The sequence below is a fragment of the Silurus aristotelis genome (assembly GCF_946808225.1).
Source record: "Silurus aristotelis genome assembly, chromosome: 12".
Taxonomy (NCBI): domain Eukaryota; kingdom Metazoa; phylum Chordata; class Actinopteri; order Siluriformes; family Siluridae; genus Silurus; species Silurus aristotelis.
In genome coordinates this window covers 15,265,731-15,285,140 of record NC_139585.1, presented here as the reverse complement: position 1 = coordinate 15,285,140, position 19,410 = coordinate 15,265,731, and the positions used below count along the sequence as shown (strand labels likewise).

General features: G+C 37.2%; 1 protein-coding gene across 2 annotated transcripts in view; it reads left to right on the top strand.

Annotated features, from left to right (window-relative positions):
• Nucleotides 1-1,083: 1,083 nt before the first annotated feature.
• The window catches only part of nrap (nebulin-related anchoring protein), a 20,280-nt gene continuing 1,953 nt past the window's right edge, over nt 1,084-19,410 (top strand). The window contains exons 1-38 of one of the 2 annotated variants that reach the window (XM_083556001.1): nt 1,100-1,313; nt 1,615-1,709; nt 1,859-1,946; nt 2,874-2,975; nt 3,186-3,287; nt 3,386-3,490; nt 4,132-4,239; nt 4,338-4,442; nt 4,588-4,695; nt 4,777-4,884; nt 5,292-5,399; nt 5,732-5,851; nt 6,427-6,531; nt 6,745-6,852; nt 7,102-7,206; nt 7,293-7,391; nt 7,664-7,768; nt 7,868-7,975; nt 8,098-8,205; nt 8,364-8,561; nt 8,643-8,747; nt 8,833-8,931; nt 9,030-9,134; nt 9,245-9,352; nt 9,581-9,892; nt 9,976-10,080; nt 10,302-10,400; nt 12,187-12,291; nt 12,389-12,496; nt 12,583-12,696; nt 12,828-13,025; nt 13,195-13,299; nt 14,109-14,207; nt 14,290-14,394; nt 14,553-14,660; nt 14,874-15,200; nt 18,923-19,189; nt 19,272-19,379. In XM_083556001.1, the coding sequence (XP_083412127.1) occupies nt 1,242-1,313; nt 1,615-1,709; nt 1,859-1,946; nt 2,874-2,975; nt 3,186-3,287; nt 3,386-3,490; nt 4,132-4,239; nt 4,338-4,442; nt 4,588-4,695; nt 4,777-4,884; nt 5,292-5,399; nt 5,732-5,851; nt 6,427-6,531; nt 6,745-6,852; nt 7,102-7,206; nt 7,293-7,391; nt 7,664-7,768; nt 7,868-7,975; nt 8,098-8,205; nt 8,364-8,561; nt 8,643-8,747; nt 8,833-8,931; nt 9,030-9,134; nt 9,245-9,352; nt 9,581-9,892; nt 9,976-10,080; nt 10,302-10,400; nt 12,187-12,291; nt 12,389-12,496; nt 12,583-12,696; nt 12,828-13,025; nt 13,195-13,299; nt 14,109-14,207; nt 14,290-14,394; nt 14,553-14,660; nt 14,874-15,200; nt 18,923-19,018 (4,455 nt within the window). In that variant the 5' untranslated portion in view covers nt 1,100-1,241 and the 3' untranslated portion in view covers nt 19,019-19,189; nt 19,272-19,379. Of the gene's footprint in view, nt 1,314-1,614; nt 1,710-1,858; nt 1,947-2,873; nt 2,976-3,185; nt 3,288-3,385; nt 3,491-4,131; nt 4,240-4,337; nt 4,443-4,587; nt 4,696-4,776; nt 4,885-5,291; nt 5,400-5,731; nt 5,852-6,426; nt 6,532-6,744; nt 6,853-7,101; nt 7,207-7,292; nt 7,392-7,663; nt 7,769-7,867; nt 7,976-8,097; nt 8,206-8,363; nt 8,562-8,642; nt 8,748-8,832; nt 8,932-9,029; nt 9,135-9,244; nt 9,353-9,580; nt 9,893-9,975; nt 10,081-10,301; nt 10,401-12,186; nt 12,292-12,388; nt 12,497-12,582; nt 12,697-12,827; nt 13,026-13,194; nt 13,300-14,108; nt 14,208-14,289; nt 14,395-14,552; nt 14,661-14,873; nt 15,246-18,922; nt 19,190-19,271; nt 19,380-19,410 lie in introns of both variants that reach the window. The other variant, XM_083556002.1, reaches the window with a different exon arrangement.

The following is a 19,410-nucleotide window of genomic DNA, read 5'->3' as shown; positions in this document are numbered from 1 at the left end:
ATTTAAAACATTATGCATCAATTTAATTATTAAAACTGTATTTCAATATCAATAAATACTGTTTATACTCTTTTTATGTTTATCTTATATTTGGAATATTTTAAACCTAATCAATATTCCTTCCTACCTTCCTTCCTTCCTTCCTTCCTTCCTTCCTTCCTTCCTTCCTTCCTTCCTTCCTTCCTTCCTTCCTTCATTCATTCATTTATTCATATATTTACCACCACTTTACCTTTCTCAGGGTTGTGCTAGATCTGGAGCCTACCCAAGATCACTGGTTGTGAGACCAGCCTACACCCTGGATGGCTCACCAGTTCATTGATGGTCACACTGCTTATACACACTCAAACATACTCATTCATACACAGTGTAAACAAGAGAAAACTGGCACTGACATAGGAAGCACATTTGAAAATCCACAGAGACCTTATGCCCAGGCCTGAACCAGGAACCATGGATCCAAATATAAATCAACAGTTTTAACAAAATAATAACTCTAACATTGGCAAAAAGTTTGATAGTGGTTGATTTTTGTCCAGTGTAAAATTCATTCATTCATTCATTCATTTTCTCCCGCTTATCCGTAATTCGGGTCGTGGGGGCAGCAGTCTAAGCCGACATACCCCGCCTTCGACTGCTGCCCAACCCTCAAAGCACCGTCCCTTACGGTCCCTCCTGCAGGTGGTGAGCCCACGGGAAGCAGTGTAAAATTATTTATTAAAAATGTTTCAAACTTTCAAACATACAATTTTTTGCATGAAAGCAGGTATGATAGCAATAAATAAGAATGACATGAGTAAGCACAGTTGTAATGCATCTATTACACATGTAACCAGCAAACTCAGTGTGACTTCATTCACCTATTTTAGAGCACAACTAAGAAATGTGAAGGCCACTCTGACTAAGCTCCTGAAATGTACAAGAGCAAACTTAGTGTACAGTTACATAAACACAGTTGCATCTCTTTCCTTCTCTTCACTAACAGACAGCTTGACAGCCAGTTGCATGACCAGCAGTGTCTAAAGAGGGGTGGAACCTTACATCCAGTTCATGTAATAGACAGAGCTGGCCTGAAGCAGATCTAAGTTTAACACGTCACAGAGTGAGCCACAAGTTGGAACAGGAGACTGTCACTTTGCTATAACTACTGAGGTCTGCCCAGGACTACTGATTTTGGGGGACTTTTTGATACGTGAACCGTATATATATTTTTTGGTAGAGCATATATTAACAAGGAAAAGATGAATATTCAAAACTGTGCCAGGTGTGGATTTGTGGTGTATCCAGCTGAAAAGCTTAATCTCATTGGTCAGGTAAGTCTGGAAGTTTGCATTATGTGAACATACATGTGATTTGTGGCATTCAGTCTTTTTACTATGTTTAAATATTCTGATCAATTATTGTGCAATAATAAAAATACTAATCTTAAACTATAATAAAGCAGCAAGAAACTTTAATAATATATGCTGATGTAAGGACATTAATCATATTACCATTTAGGATTAACTTTTTTTTTTCAAGAATTTAATACAGATCTTGTTGAACAAAAAATTGATTATAATAGATCTGGATTTTGTAATACATAATGACAGCCTGTCTCTCTCATATAAACAGAACTGGCACAAATCATGCTTTCACTGTGAGGTCTGTAAGATGGTTCTCACTGCCAATAATTATATAAGTCACCAGAAGAGGCCATATTGTCACGTGTGAGTATTGTTTTAAACTTCAGATTAAGTACACATTTTGTTGTTAAAGCATCTACTGTTCCTGTAAGTATATTTACACAAAATGTTGCAATTATGCTAATACTTCCACAAAAACTCAATTTCACTCAAGACCTGTGTGCAATTTACAGGCATAATCCAAAGAACAACACCTTCACAAGTGTCTATGAAACTCCCATCAATATTAATGCCAAGAAACAGGCACAGGCTGTCAGTGAGGTAAGCTTACAATTATGTTCAAGATGCCAAAACCACCCCTAAGCTTGGATTATTGTTTACACAGGCAGTAATAATGAAACATATTAAGATATTGACCCAAAATCTTCAAAATTTTCTATTATTGTGACGTCTAAGGTAAAATGTTAACAATATCAAGAATAACTAAATACATGTATATGCTATTAGTGAATTCATGTAAACGTTGAAATGGCAAACCACTGGCTGACAAATAAAAGTCATAACAGTGCTTTTTATTAGTGTTGTAAAGCTGTTTTTAGGAAAGTTCAGAGGCTGTAGTGACTTTACAGGTTTGGAATGGGGACTGAGTTTCTGCTCTGAGCTATTTCGGTGGTGTGACTGCGACTCGACACCCTACTGATATCCACTTTATGTACTGGTGCTTAATTTTATGCATCACGAAAGCAGCTCTCTTCTCTCTCTCTCTCTCTCTCTCTCTCTCTCTCTCTCTCTCTCTCTCTCTCTCTCTCTCTCTCTCTCTCTCTCTCTCTCTCTCTCTCTCTCTCTCTCTCTCTCTCTCTCTCTCTCTATCTAATCCTGTGATGCCCACCTGCTCATGTCTGTCAATGAGTGTTTACTCTCTCTAGACTCAACAGAGTTGTAGTGTACAGTATATTAAATCTCCTTTACGTCCAGAAATTATCTTTCTATTGAATTATCTTTCTATGGAAATTTTATTTCCATATAAATTATTATTGGACAAGCATCCTGTTACAAAACTAGGTACAGGTCACATTCCTTAAACAAGAGGGCTTTATCACTATAAGTATCAGGATTCAACATCAGTGTTCTTGTAAATATTACCATTCCTTGGAATCTTGAATTATTTACACAATGACTATTTTTTACATTGTTAAAACTGTGATGAGTACAGTTCTTGCTGTGATTAAACACTGTGTTGGTTTGCAGATTAAATATAGAGAGGATGGTGAACGTTTCATGTCTACTTTCCACTATGACATGTCCAAAGAGATAGAGCAGGCTCGCAAAGCCAGTCAAATGACCAGCCAGGTGGGAGAGCAGATACAATGCAATAATAATAATAATAATAATAATAATAATAATAATAATAATAATAATAATAATAATAATAATAGATTTAATTTATATAATATAGTTTTTAAACCACAGGCCAATTTATTTTGTAAGATCATTTGTTGCATTGTTAAATCTAGGATATTGAAATTAAGAAACTTGTGACTGTTTTTAACTGTCCTCTAGGGCTATGAATCTGAATTTTCAGAGCAGCAGATATGGTACTCAGGGAGTGTAAGTAGCCAGGAGGTTGTTCACATGACTCAGGCACAAAAAATCGCCAGTGATGTAAGTAGTCTCAGATCTCTACATAAAAAAGGAAGATTCTAGGGTGGTTGTAATAATGGAACTTAAAAGCATATTTCTTTACGTTTGTCTAATCTTAGGTGGAGTACAAGCGTGGCCACGAGGAGCGAGTGACACAGTTTACCTCTGTAACTGACACGCCAGAGATGCTGCATGCAAAAACTGGAACTTCACTGGCAAGCGATGTATGCTCATGCTCATACTTATACTTTACTTTTGCAGAGTAATAATAATTCACATTCCGTTCAAATATCATAGCAGATAGAAATATGCTAAAAATTTATTTTGGCTTTCTTGAGAATATAAGGCTATAGTAGTCAAGTCAAGTCTAGTTTATTTCTATAATGCTTTTCACAACAGACATTGTCTCAAAGCAGCTTTACAGAATTTAACAGTTAAGGTGAACAATGTGTATTTACCCCTGATGAGCAAGCCATGGCGAATGTGGCAAAGAAAAACTCCCTTAAATCTTATGAGGAAGAAACCTTGAGAGGAACCAGATTCAAAAGGGGAACCCATCCTCATTTGGGTGACATCAAGAATGTGATTATAGTCTTTAAACAATACAGAACACTGAAGAGTGAAAACTAACATGAGAACTGGAATGTAAGATTATGACTAATGTTCTTTCTACAGTCTTATACAGTCATTCCAGATCATGGAACCAGGAGCTACTGCGCAACTCATTAAATAACTCAACATTTGCGCGACATAGATGCATTTATTAATTTTTATTAAGGGAAAAGCTTTAATAAAATGCACTCATTATCTATATATAAATAGTGTACTTGTAAAGCATCCTTCATATACCTGGATTGAATTGTAGGTGAAATACACAGAGGGATATGAGCAATCCAAAGGAAAAGGCAGCTTTCCAGCCATGCTTACTTCAGCATATGAAGTGGCCAAAAAAGCAAACACTCTTGCAAGCAGTGTAAGTAAAGAATGCTGTGAATTAAATCACATGTCCTGATTTGGTACATTAGACACACTATTCAATAAAAACCCTTTGAATGTACAATTTATTTTCAGGTTGAGTATAAAAAGGGACATGAAGAGAGGGTTTCAAAATATACACCTGTGATGGATACACCTGAGGTGCTACTGGCTAAACGCCAAGGAAAGATTGCTAGTGATGTAAGTTTAAACGGTCCAATATATTTTTTTATTACGTTTCAAATAGTTTCTGACTAAACATTTTATAAATTATTCACACACACACACACACACACACACACACACACACACACACACACACACACACACACACACACACAAACAGGTTGTCTACATGGAGGAATATGAACAGCAGAGAGGGAAAGGAAGTTTCCCTGCTCATTTTACTCCTGGGTACCAGGTGGCCAAAAAAGCTAATGAAATGGCTAGCAAAGTAAGTGCTCACATGTAACTCACATACTTTTTATGCTAAGAGTTTGAAATAATTAAAGAGCTAATTGTCTGTCTTGGGCAGGTGAAGTACCAGCAGAAGTATGAACAAGAGATAAAGGGGAAAGCTAGCACTGAGGCTGGCGCAGCTGAGTTCACGTTGGCTAAAGAGAATGCTGAAAAGTTTAGCCAGGTAACAGTCTTCATTCCTTTTATATTTATTAACTTTTTTTTTTATATTATATTAACTTCTGGCCACCTTTTTCCTAGGAATGTATAATGATTTAAATATATAGAAAAATCTTGACAACATCCTTTAAAGAAATTTAAATAAATATTGATGTGAAATTCGGGATTTTACCTAAGGAGATGCTGAACAATATAGTATTGTTAAAAAAGTATTTATATCAATATGAGTTATTCATTGCACACACATTTACTTTATAATAGTAAGTAATAGTAATAATATTTTCAGACTTTGATTTCTTTTTTTTTTTAGCCATCCATGTCATATTCAATAGCTTTTAATTATAAGTTTTGGTGCTTGGTTTGTATAGACTGTCATTTTTTTCCCTCTTGGCTGTGACTATTGTATCTCAGCATGCCTATACTGAGGAATATGAGCAGCAAAGGGGGAAAGGAAGCTTCCCTGCTATGATCACTCCTGGATACAAAATGGCCAAGAAAGCCAATGACATGGCCAGTGATGTAAGTTTTGAAAATGTCTTATTATTGTAATGAGTATGGTGGAATTTTGTGATACTTATTTGTAAGACCCTTGTTGTTTGCCATTTTATTTTCATTACTAATATGTACTTTATGGGTGAAATCTTCATTCAGAGTTCGATCTTACTGTCATGACTCTTATTCAGGAATTGAATGATGTCACTCCAAAGGCTTCAGGCAGACCAATATAGTTCACATACCTGAGTTTGTGTGTGAACATGTTATCTCACACCAGGAGAATGCAAGCTGACATGGATATTATTGTTTTTTTGAGTAGCATAAGCATTATCCTCTCTTCCCATTTTAACTTGCAGCTGAAATATAAGAAGGACTTGAATAAGATGAAGGGCTCAGCCATTGCCTACCACTGCCTGACTCCTGATGACAACCTGGCTCTGAAGAATGCCTGCAAGATCAACAAGCTTGTCAGTGAGGTGAATTCTTGTTTTAATTTGCTTATTTATTTATTTATTTATTTTTTTTACAAATGTTTTATTGTTTGACTCACATTTGCAACCTTCATTTGTGACCTTCATTAAACATAACTGTTCTAAAGCACACTTAACATTCTGGAAACATCATCTGTCATGTATCATCAAAACCATGTGCTACCAGGATGGGCTGTGGTTCTCATTCAGACATATATGGCAAAGGAAACTGATATGCTATGAAGGACAGAGACAATCTTTAAAAAGGCATCTGTCATGAGCTCAGTCAGACACAAAGGCACCAGTTGTGTTCATCTTTCAAAGCTCTCCTGTTGTGTTCAGCTTTTTACATAAAAGTGACATCATGTCACTGGACCACTGGCAAGCTAGAGATGTTGAAATGCCTTTTTTGACACCTGATGACACCATTTTATAATGACAGCCTGATTTATGTTCAGGGTCAAAGAGCAAATATGATTTTGTTTGAAGAATGTGAAGGTCAATAAAGGTTTAAAATAGAGTGCCACTGTAGTGGATCATAGTTTGTTTATTCTAAACATAATCATGATTTTTTTATTCAGGTTGAATACAAGAAAGATCTTGAGAACACAAAAGGACACAGTATCAACTACTGTGAGACACCACAATTTAAAAATGTATCCAAGATTGCCCAGTATACCAGTGATGTGAGTATGCTATTTATGTGACTGCCCAAAGAGTAAGACCATTTTATATATATTTACAGTAAAGAAAACATCACTGTGCAGAACTCAAAGTGCTTCATTTCTGATATATAGTATGAAACAGAATCATGTTGTGACAATGATATCAATAATAATATAAAAATATATCTATACTATGCATTTGTATTTCTAACTACTATTATATTATATTTACAGAATAAATATAAGGAGAAGTATGCCAATCACATGAAGGGTCACTATGAAGGAACTGGTTATGACAAGAAAACTCTGCATGCCATGAAAGTCAGAAAGTTGGCCAGCAATGTAAGACAGCAATGCTGTTACTGTACTGCTAATGTGTTTTGTGGTAATTTATCTCAAGGCTTATTATTTTTATTATTCTTGAGGCATATCTCTGTCTATTATGTATTCTTTAGTATGTACTGGGAAACTAATTGGAAAGTTCTAAGAAGTAGTTAAATGATATGGAATGTTACACTGCTGGTGATGTGAAAAAAATAATGTTTGCATAGAAGAGTTAAATGTACAAAAATTTCGTCTTTTCAATTTCAGATTGCATATAAGTCAGAACATGATCAGGAGCAGGGTGAATACAACTACCCTGCAGAAATCACCCCATCTTATCAGACCCAGAAGAAACTTGAGCCTCTCAAAGATGTGCGTCTTCTAACGTCATTTCAGCAAATAAAAAAAACCTTACCAACTGTTTTTTTTTTTAAAAGATATGCCTTTTTTCTGAACAGAAAAATTACAGACAGCACATTGACAAGCTGAAATACAGTCAGGTGACAGATACTCCTGACATTGTTCAAGCTCGAATCAATGCACAGCAACTTAGCAATGTAGGTATCGATCTCCTTTCTAGCAGTTAAATATAGTGTTAGCTTTGTTAATATATAATAATGTACCAGAAGTTAACCTGAAGTATTCAAATAACCAGAAGTGTGTGGACAAGTTGAACAATCTATCTAACAAGACTATAAAATGGTTATGATTAAAGCATTTTTAGCTTCTAATTTGTTATTTGAAAGTGTTTGCTACTCAGTAGGTGCACACTTGTGATGTAAAAAATCTAAACTTTAGATTTTAAAACAATTTGTAATGTATTTTGCAGCTGAAATACAAAGCCAATTATGAAAAAACTAAGACCCAGTATACTGCAGCTCAAGATACACCACAGCTTAAGACAGCCAAAGCTAATGCAGAGCTCAGTAGTGATGTGAGTATATGGTTCAAAAAATATTGAACTTATTTTGTCTTCTAGTTTTAGAGATTTGTGTATTATATTTTATTATCACTTACACTATGTTGTTCACAGATCAAGTATAAAGAGGATTGGGAGAAGAGTAAGTCTAAAGCATGTGACATTGGTGTCGACACTCTGACATTCAAAGCTGCTAAAGCTTCCGGAGATCTGGCCAGTAATGTATGTATTCATTTGATAACTCCATGACTCTTATATTTTAATGTGGTGTTTATGACAATGCAAGAAGAAAAATAAAAGCACCATGAGGTTGCCATTAAAGTGACTATATACATGTCTTGCAGATTAAATATAAAGAGTCATTCACAAAGAGCCAAAACAAAGCAGTTGGTATAAATGTAAGTGATTCAAGGACTCTCCACTGTCTTCAAGTTGGCAAGTTAAACAATGAGGTAAAGATTTTTATGGCAATACAATATATAAAAAATCTATACATGAACATATACTATGAAAGAAATGTTGTGTACATTGTGTGTGTACCACTGTGTATAGTAGAAATTACAATACAAGCCTCTTGACTCTTGAATCTTCTGTTTCCATATGACCCTAGATTGCCTATAAAAAAGACTCAAAGGAGACTCAGACCAAGTGTAACCTGTCTATGGACATGGTGAATCTAAACCATGCAAAGAAGGCCCAGGCATTGGCCAGTGATCTGGACTACAGAAAGAAGCTTCATGAGTACACCATCCTTCCAGATGACATCAAAGTGCAGCAGGCTAAAAAAGCTTACAACCTGCAGAGTGATGTAAGAAAAAGTAGAAGTAAATATATGATTACCCAAGCAGTTTTTTTGCTCTATTGCACCATTGTGATATGTTTTGATCAGAACCAGTACCGCTCTGATCTGATGTGGATGAAGGGAGTGGGCTGGGAGGCTGATGGCTGCCTGGATGTTACACAGGCCAGGAAAGCTGTAGAGCTTGCAAGCGACGTAAGTCAATTTAGTGTGGAGAAGGTGTTATAAGACTTGAAAGTTTGTGCTTCATTGAGTATTTCTCTGTAACTCTATTTTGCAGCAAAAATACCGTCAAAAAGTGGACAGTATGAAGTACACCCAGGGAGCTGACACTCTATCCATTAAGCATGCCAAGAAGAGCCAGGAACTACAGAGTGATGTTAGACTATTTTGTAAACATGTTTTGTCTGGCTTCATATTAACATTCTAAATAGAGCAAGTAAGTGAATCTTATATTTTGGTCTGATTTCTTCTCAGCTGGCATACAAAGCAGGTACAGAGCAGATTATCCACAAGTACACTGCAAGCAAGGATGAACCTCTCTACAAGCAGGCCAAAGCTAATGCAGAGCTTCTTAGTGATGTATGAGTTCATTCAAAGATGTGTCACTTAGCTGTTCATGAAATGCCCTGCAAATAATTACAGAATATTATGATTATAAGGCAATGCTATATACAACTTGTGCTTTTCAGAAAAACTATAAGAGTAGTTGGGAGGCCCAGAGGGACAAGGGCTTTGAACTAACCATGGATGCACTGTCTATCCTTACTGCTAAAGCTAAGAGGGACCTTGCCAGTGATGTAAGTGACAAAATTGGCAAAGAATTAAAATCTTAGCTGCTGTGTGAAACTACAGTATTCAAAGAAGTATAAGTATTTTTTGCTTTAACCTTTATAAATTTTGTTGTGACTAGTTGCACAATGGGGTAAACACTTTTGCAACACAGTGTAATTTGTTTACGACAAAATTTATAAAGGCTATGTGGCTGCTTGATTAAAAGTCATTGACTGTTGTTTTTTTTTTTTTAGATAAAATACAAGCAACAGTATGAGATGACAAAAGGCAAGATGATTGGGGTGAAGACTGTGAAAGATGATTCTCAGTTGGCCCACTCAACATTGGCCACTAAACTCCACAGTGACCGAAATTACAAAAAAGAGTATGAGGATAGTAAGACCAAATACAAAACATCACTTGATATGATGACCATCAGTCATGCTAAAAAGGCCCAAGACCTGGCTACAGAGACCACCTACAGAACGTTCCTGCACAAGTACACAAGCCTACCCAGTGACATGAAAGTAGAATGGGCAAAGAAAGCTTATAGCCAACAAAGTGATGTAAGATTCAGATATAACTCCACAGTATACAACTCCTGAATTACAAGATTAACCAAACTGAAATATATTGGGCTTCTCCTCAGAAAAATTATCGGTCAGATCTGAACTGGTTGAAGGGTGTTGGGTGGGAGACAACTGGATCTCTTGATGTACTGCAGGCTAAGAAGGCTGGCAATATCATCAGTGAGGTATTTATTTGTTTGAAATATTGAGCAGTGCTACAGTAGCATTTGGAAGTAAAAGTCCAATAATTGAACTAAGCATAAATTGTCATTTCTTTAATGTCTATTTAACATATAGAGCATATTATAAACCACATTTACAATTGGTACAGTGCATTGTCCAATCATAAATTCATTATTTAAAAAAATATCATTTTATTTCACAATAAATTACTGTTTGTTTTCAGAAAAACTATCGTCAGAATGTGAGTGCGCTGAAATTCACCAGTGTGGAGGATACACCAGAGATGGTGCAGGCCAAAGTCAGCAACAAACTGGCCCTAGATGTAAGATAATTCCAGATCCACTACTAGGATTATAATTATATCTGTACATACAGTATCTGACAAAAGTGAGCACACCCCTCAGATTTCAGAAACCATTTTAGTATATCTCCTCAAATACTAAAGAAATTAAAGTTAGAAACTGTTTTCTGTAGTCAATGTGCAGCTTGTATAGCAGTACTGATTTACTGTCCTCTGAAAATAACTCAACATTCAGCTTTTATTTTCATGATCAGCAACAAAAATGAGTACACCATAAATTATTACTGTACGTCATTTAACCATGCAGCCATGTGTCCACACGTCCTATTCATGTCATGTTCATGTTTTTGTCTGCTTGACAGAACTGTACGATTTTGTGTATATTGTATTAGAGCAGTTAAAATTTGGTGCTTTGGGTACAATAATCTTTTACTGACCACTGGATGTTTAACATGGCACCTCATGGCAGAGAACTCTATGAGGATTTGAGAATTAGAATTGTTGCACTCCACGAAGATTGCCTAGGGTATAAGAAGATCGGTAACACCCTGAAACTGAGTTATAGTACAGTGGCAAGGGTCATACAGAGGTTTTCCACGATGGGTTCCACTCGAAACAGGGCCTTGCAAGTTTCAAACAAACAGGGTTAAGTCCTTATGCTGTGCATCCGGTGCAGAAGCTTACTTTAAAAAAGTTGCATGAGTGCTGTCAGCTTGCAGAAGTGGAAGGTCCGCTTGTCAGTGCTCAGACCATACGCTGCCCACTGCAACAATTCAGTTTGCATGGCTGTTATCCCAGAAGTAAGCCTCTACTGAAGCTGGCTCACAAGAAATCCCATAAACAGATTGCTGAAGACAACCTGTCTAAGAGCATGAATTACTGGAATGTCCTGTGGTCTGATAGACTTGTTTGGCTCAGATGGTGTCTAGCATGTGTGGTGACATCTTGTTGAAGAGTACCAAGAAAACTGTGTTTTGCCTACAGTCAACCATGTTGGTGGTAGCATCATAGTCTGGGCCTGCATGAATGCTGCTGGTTCTAGGGAGCTGCGGTTCATTGAGGAAAGCATGGTTGTGTCATTCTGACGTTCTGAACATAATGCCCTTCCTTCAGAACTGGGCCAAACGGCAGTTCCAGTATAATAATGACCCCATACATGTCACCAAGATGACACCTGCCTTGCTGAGGAAGCTGAGGGTGATGGAGTGGCCAAGTATGTCTCCAGACCTGAACCCTATTGAGCACTTGTGGGGCATCATTAAGCTGAAGGTGGAGAAGCGGCATGTGTCTAACATCCAGCAGCTCCGTGATGTCATTATTAAGGGAGTGGAAGAGGATCCCAGCAACAATCTGTGCAGCTCTGGTGAATTCCATGCTCAGGAGGATTAAGGCAGTGCTAGATAACAATGGTGATCACACAAAATATTGACACTTTGGACACAGTTTTGACATGTTCACTTAAGGTGTACTCACTTTTGTTGCCAGTTATTTAGACCATAATGGCTGAATGTTGTTTTTCAGAGAAAGTAAATCTGTACTGCTGTACAAGCTGCACATTGCCTACTCAAAAATATATACAAGTTCCTGAAATGTGAGGGGTGTACTCACTTTTGTGAGCTACTTTATCACATATTAATGAATATTTATTTATTATTTAGAACTTTCTCATCTCTGAATATTAATAAATAATAATGATAATAATAAATAGTAATAATAAATTAAATTATTAAGGGTTTATATAATAAGATTCTCTCAGCACTCCTAAATGTGTAGGTGATTAGTAATTAAATACTTTGTGTTCATGCAGCGCTTGTACAGAGAGAAGGGAGAGCTTGAGAAGCACTCTTATACAATCACAGGAGACCTACCAGAGCATGTGCAGGCCAAAATAAATGCTATGAACATCAGTGAGGTGAGGTTTTTTGGATGTGTGCTATACAGTTTCAGTAACAACATTGCTCCTCAACTTCATATCCACTTATTTATTGTGTGCTTCTTGTGTTCTTTAGACACGCTACAAAGAATCATGGACACAGCTCAGAGATGCAGGCTACAAATTAAGTTTGGACGCTATTCCTTTCCAGGCAGCCAAATCCTCTGGAGAGATACTTAGTGATGTAAGAGTGATCACATGTTGTATTATATTATGTTGTATATTTTTAGGGAAAAGTAACTAAGATAAAAAAATGTTTGTTACTTCTAGCAAAAATACAAAGAGCAGTTTGAAAAGTCAAAGGGTAAAATGATTGGGCTGAAAGGATTACAGGATGACATTAACATTGCCCACTCAGTGAATGCCACCCTGCTGCAGAGTGATGTGAGTATGCATGCGGTGAACAATATATATATATATATTTTTTTATTTTTTTATTTTTATTAGTGCAAATAACATAGTTATAAAGATCACTTTGACAGACTTACTGATTTAACATTATACCTTATTTATAGATTAAATATAAGAAAAACTCTACTAAGGGACATTCTCAGTTCCACCTCCCAATGGATATGTTAGACGTGGTTCATGCTAGGAAGGCCCAGGCTTTGATCAGTGACCAAAACTACAAATTTACCCTGCACAACTACACTGCTCTGCCTGATGACCTGAAGGTGCAAGCTGCCAAGAGAGCTTATGATCTACAGAGTGAGGTAATCTCTGTCTTTTAACAGTTCTTGTCTTTAATTAATTGAGGAAATAATGTAAATTAGTTTGCACTGTATAGTAACAACATTTTGTATGTATGTGCCTTTATATGTACTGTAAGTGGCTTATTACTATAGAACAATTGCTGACTTGTGCTTTGTATGTGTTTAATAGAAAATATATCGCTCTGATATGAATTACTTGCGTGGGGCTGCCTGGATTGCTACTGGTGCCTTACAGATTGAAGGCTCCAAACATGCAACAGAACTAATCAGTGAGGTATGGCATATCGGTTGTAGCTGCAGCTATCGTTTATTTTAGTAATCGAGTATTCTACCTATTATTTTACCTATTAATCGAGGAATCAGATAAGAAGTACATTTTCTTTATTAAAGAGCAAATACAAAATATATACAATAGAATATGAGACAGGTCTCTAAAAAATAAACAAGTAATTTGTTTCCATTCCAGAAAAACTTAAATTTTATTGCTGAAAATGTAAACTAGAATGTCCCATTTAGTGCATTTAATTGCCATATATTGTCAAAATGCTAATACAAATATATAAAAAAAAAAAAAAATCATAAATAAAAATATATATTTCAGAATACAAAAAAAAAAAAAAAGGAAACGCTCTGTACGGTGTTTTTCTTTATGTTTTAGTTAAATGATCCCGAACATTTTCTTTGGCCTGAATCCTATGGAAATCCATTTTTGCTACATAAAAAATTGTTTTTTTCTTGCAATTCTGAGTTTATTTCTCCTAATTCTTCCTTTTTTCCCCCTCGCAATTATGGCTTTATTTCTCACAATTCTGACTTTTTCTCGTAAACATCCAACATTTCTGGTGCATCCACTGGTAACAATGTTTTTTATTGGCGGAAACAGGCTTCCAAATAAATCTTCATCTCATTTCTTGCTGTTTTCTCCCCATTTATCTATTTTTTTCATTTTGCAGTGTCTTCTGTGTTTACCTGTCCAGAAAAACTAAATTATTTGAGTCACTTTAGAAATCTTTTCAGCCCTAATTGGTTGTATTGTAATGGGAAATCTTTAAATAACAATATAATTTTCTCTTTATTCAACAGAAAAAATACAGACAGCAGCCACATGCATTTAAGCATACATCTATTACAGATTCCCCCGATATTGTTCATGCCAAGTTCAGCAACAAGATCACCAATGAGGTGTGTTACATTGTGTATTTATCATCTGATGACAAATAGAAAACAAAGTAGGAGAATTAATTTGTATGCTCAAATTCAACAGCGACTTTACAAAGAAAAAGGTGAGAACCTGAGACATAACTATACCATCACAGCTGAACGACCAGAGATCACTCAGGCCAAGATAAACGCTGCTAATTTCAGTGATGTAAGCATTTATGCCAACTTTACTGATATTCCAATATTCTCATCTATTTGAAACATATTGTAGATATTCATTACACTAAATATGTCCGTTTTATTCCATTGGCATATTAAGGGTTTTGAATGCAGTTATGAAATCTTGCATATGCATTCTTGTTCTAGACCAAGTATAAGGAGTCCTGGCACACACTAAGAGCTCAGGGCTATAAACTGACAATGCAGGACATCCCCTTCCAAGCGGCCAAAGCTTCCACAGGCATTGCCAGTGATGTAAGAAAACTCTCTAAATGACTGCAGGCATATCTAGCTATTTTTTTTTCTGTATTGTCTGTGCAGCATAATTTCATCACTCAAGCTGTTCATTAGTATTAATAAAATGTATTTATTTATTTTTTATCATTACAATTATCATTGCACTTATATATTTTTTAAAATTACCAATATCATTATTAACCAGGCATTTACATAAATTCTACTCCACAGTACATGTACAAGCACAATCATGTCCTGGAAAAGGGTAAGCACATTGGAGCAAAGAGTATTATGGATGACTCTCACCTCCTACACTGCTGGCAGATGAGGAATCTGCAGAGTGACAAAGACTACCGTAAAGATGCCATGTCCACCAGCAGGCAGTATCACCTTGGACTAGACCTGATGAACCTGGTTCATGCCAAAAACGCCCAGGCCCTGGCTAGTGACCAGGACTACAAGACACGTCTCCATGCCTATACTGTATTGCCTGATGACATGAAGATGCAGTGGGCAAAGAAGGCTTATGAGCTCCAAAGCCAGGTGAGAATAAAGGCTGTAGAAAAATTATGTCGAAAGAAAAAATGGTTTTATATACAGTGGGTACGGAAAGTATTCAGACCCTCTTAAATTTTTCACTATTTTTTATTTTGCAGCCATTTGCTAAAATCATTTAAGTTCATTTCTTTTCCTCATGAATGTACACATAGCACCCTATATTGGCAGAAAAACACAGAATTGTTGACACTGTTGCAGATTTATTAAAAAATAAAAAATAAAATATCACATGGTCCTAAGTATTCAGACCCTTTGCTCAGTATTTAGTAGAAGCCCCCTTTTGATCTAATACAGCCATGAGTCTTTTTGGGAAAGATGCAACAAGTCTTTCACACCTGGATTTGGGGATCCTCTGCCATTCCTCCTTGCAGATCCTCTCCAGTTCTGTCAGGTTGGACGGTAAACGTTGGTGAAAAACTATTTTTAGGTCTCTCCAGAGATGCTCAATTGGGTTTAAGTCATTGCTCTGGCTGGGCCATTCAAGAACAGTCACAGAGTTGTTGTGAAGCCACTCCATCGTTATTTTAGCTGTGTGATTAGGGTCATTGTCTTGTTGGAAGGTAAACCTTCGGCCCAGTCTGAGGTCCAAAGCACTCTGTAGAAGGTTTTCGTCCAGGATATCCTTGTGCTTGGCCGCATTCATCTTTCCCTTGATTGCAACCAGTCGTCCTGTCCCTGCAGCTGAAAAACACCCCCACAGCATGATGCTGCCACCACCATGCTTCATTGTTGAGACTGTACTGAACAGGTGATGAGCAGTGCCTGGTTTTATCCACACATACCGCTTAGAATTAAGGCCAAAAAGTTCTATCTTGGTCTCATCAGACCAGAGAATCTTATTTCTCACCATCTTGGAGAACTCCATGCGGGTTTTCATGTGTCCTGCACTGAGGAGAGGCTTCCGTCTGGCCACTCTGCTATAAAGCCCCACTGGTAAAGGGCTGCAGTGATGGTTGACTTTCTACAACTTTCGCCCATCTCCCGACTGCATCTCTGGAGCTCAGCCACAGTGATCTTTGGGTTCTTCTTTACCTCTCTCACCAAGGCTCTTCTCCCCCGATAGCTCAGTTTGGCCGGTCGGCCAGCTCTAGGAATGGTTCTGGTCGTCCCAAACGTCTTCCATTTGAGGATTATGGAGGCCACTGTGCTCTTAGGAACCTTAAGTGCAGCAGAAATTTTTTTGGAACCTTGGCCAGATCTGTGCCTTGCCACAATTCTGTCTCTGAGCTCTTCAGGCAGTTCCTTTGACCTTAATGATTCTCATTTGCTCTGACATGCATTGTGATCTGGAAGGTCTTATATAGACAGGTGTGTGGCTTTCCTAATCAAGTCCAATCAGTATAATCAAAAATTTCTGGACTCAAATGAAGGTGTAGAACCATCTCAAGGATGATCAGAAGAAATGGAGAGCACCTGAGTTAAATATATGAGTGTCACAGCAAAGAGTCTGAATACTTAGGACCATGTGATATTTCAGTTTTTCTTTTTTAATATATCTGCAAAAAGGTCAACAATTCTGTGTTTTTCTGTCAGTATGGGGTGCTATGTGTACATTCATGAGGAAGAAGAATGAACTTAAATGATTTTAGCAAATGGCTGCAATATAACAAAGAGTGAAAAATTTAAGGGGGTCTGAATACTTTCCGTACCCACTGTATATATATATATATATATATATATATATATATATATATATATATATATATATATATATATATATATATATATATATATATATATATATATATATATACAGTGAGGAAAATAAGTATTTAAACACCCTGCTATTTTGCAAGTTTTCCCACTTAGAAATCATGGAGGGGTCTGAAATTGTCATCGCAGGTGCATGCCCACTGTGAGAGACATAATCTAAAAAAAAAATCCAGAAATCACAATGTATGATTTTTAAACTATTTATTTGTATGATACAGCTGCAAATAAGTATTTGAACACCTGTCTATCAGCTAGAATTCTGACCCTCAAAGACCTGTTAGTCTGCCTTTAAAATGTCCACCTCCACTACATTTATTATCCTAAATTAGATGCACCTGTTTGAGGTTGTTAGCTGCATAAAGACACATGTCCACCACATACAATCAATAAGAATCCAACTACTAACATGGCCAAGACAAAAGAGCTGTCCAAAGACACTAGAGACAAAATTGGACACCTCCACAAGGCTGGAAAGGGCTACGGGGAAATTGGCAAGCAGCTTGGTGAAAAAAAGTCCACTGTTCGAGCAATCATTTGAAAATTGAAGAAGCTAAACATGACTGTCAATCTCCCTCGGACTGGGGCTCCATGCAAGATCTCACCTCGTGGGGTCTCAATGATCCTAAGGAAGGTGAGAAATCAGCCCAGAACTACACAGGAGGAGCTAGTCAATGACCTGAAAAGAGCTGGGACCACCGTTTCCAAGGTTACTGTTGGTAATACACTAAGACGTCATGGTTTGAAATCATGCATGGCACGGAAGGTTCCCCTGCTTAAACCAGCACATGTCCAGGCACGTCTTAAGTTTGCCAATAACCATTTGGATGATCCAGAGGAGTCATGGGAGAAAGTCATGTGGTCAGATGAGACCAAAATAGAACTTTTGGGTCATAATTTCACTAAACGTGTTTGGAGGAAGAAGAATGATGAGTACCATCCCAAGAACACCATCCCTACTGTGAAGCATGGGGGTGGTAGCATCATGCTTTGGGGGTGTTTTTCTGCACATGGGACAGGCCGACTGCACTGTATTAAGGAGAGGATGACCGGGGCCATGTATTGCGAGATTTTGGGGAACAACCTCCTTCCCTCAGTTAGAGCATTGAAGATGGGTCGAGGCTGGGTCTTCCAACATGACAATGACCCGAAGCACACAGCCAGGATAACCAAGGAGTGGCTCTGTAAGAAGCATATCAAGGTTCTGGCATGGCCTAGCCAGTCTCCGGACCTAAACCCAATAGAGAATCTTTGGAGGGAGCTCAAACTCCGTGTTTCTCAGCGACAAGCCAGAAACCTGACTGATCTAGAGAAGATCTGTGTGGAGGAGTGGGCCAAAATCCCTCCTGCAGTGTGTGCAAACCTGGTGAAAAACTACAGGAAACGTTTGACCTCTGTAATTGCAAACAAAGACTACTGTACCAAATATTAACATTGACTTTCTCAGGTGTTCAAATACTTATTTGCAGCTGTATCATACAAATAAATAGTTAAAAAATCATACATTGTGATTTCTGGATTTTTTTTTTTAGATTATGTCTCTCACAGTGGACATGCACCTACGATGACAATTTCAGACCCCTCCATGATTTCTAAGTGGGAGAACTTGCAAAATAGCAGGGTGTTCAAATACTTATTTTCTTCACTGTATATATATATATATATATATATATAAATGTTTTTTGCATACCCTTATTTCCGGACTATTAAGCGCACCCAAATATAAGCCGCACCCACTGAATTTTACAAAGATTTTTATTTTGAACATAAATAAGCCGCACCTGTCTATAAGCCGCAGGTTCCTACATTGAAAATAATTAACTTTACACAGGTTTTAACGAAAGACAGTGTCTGTTACACAGCTTGTATCTAAACAGTAGCCTACTAAGAAAGTCATTGTTTACTGTCTTCCTCCTTCCTTTCACAACTATTTCTCTCGGGAGTTTTTCTTTCGGCATCACTGTGCGTTTAAAAATCACCATCGGTGAAGCTTTTCTCCCGATGCCGTGCAGCTTAGAACACAGGTGAAGTGCGTTTTTTCATGGGAGCGCATCTACAAGTCTACAAGATTTGTGATAAATAGAGAATACAACAAAAATACCAAATAACACAGTATAGGTTTTTACAGTTGAAAATATTGGTACCATGCAATAATCTGTTATTGTGCATTTCAGCGATTATACAAGTCCGGGGATGCTGAGTCTATGCACAAATGCTCCCTGCCCCCAGATCACCCTGACTTTATCAGAGCAAAGATCAACGCACAGCAGATCAGCGATGTATGCCGTTTTTTATGGTACCGTATTTAGTTACTAAATAGAATTCATTGGCTAAGTTTCTATCATATATTTGCCTCTTCAGAAAATGTATAAGGCATCAGGAGACCAGGTGAAGTCATTAGGTTATGACTTTAAGCTGGATGCTATCCCCTTCCAGACAGCCAAGGCCTCTAGAGAAATTGCTAGTGACGTGAGTATAAGTAGCACCTTTTAATAATGTA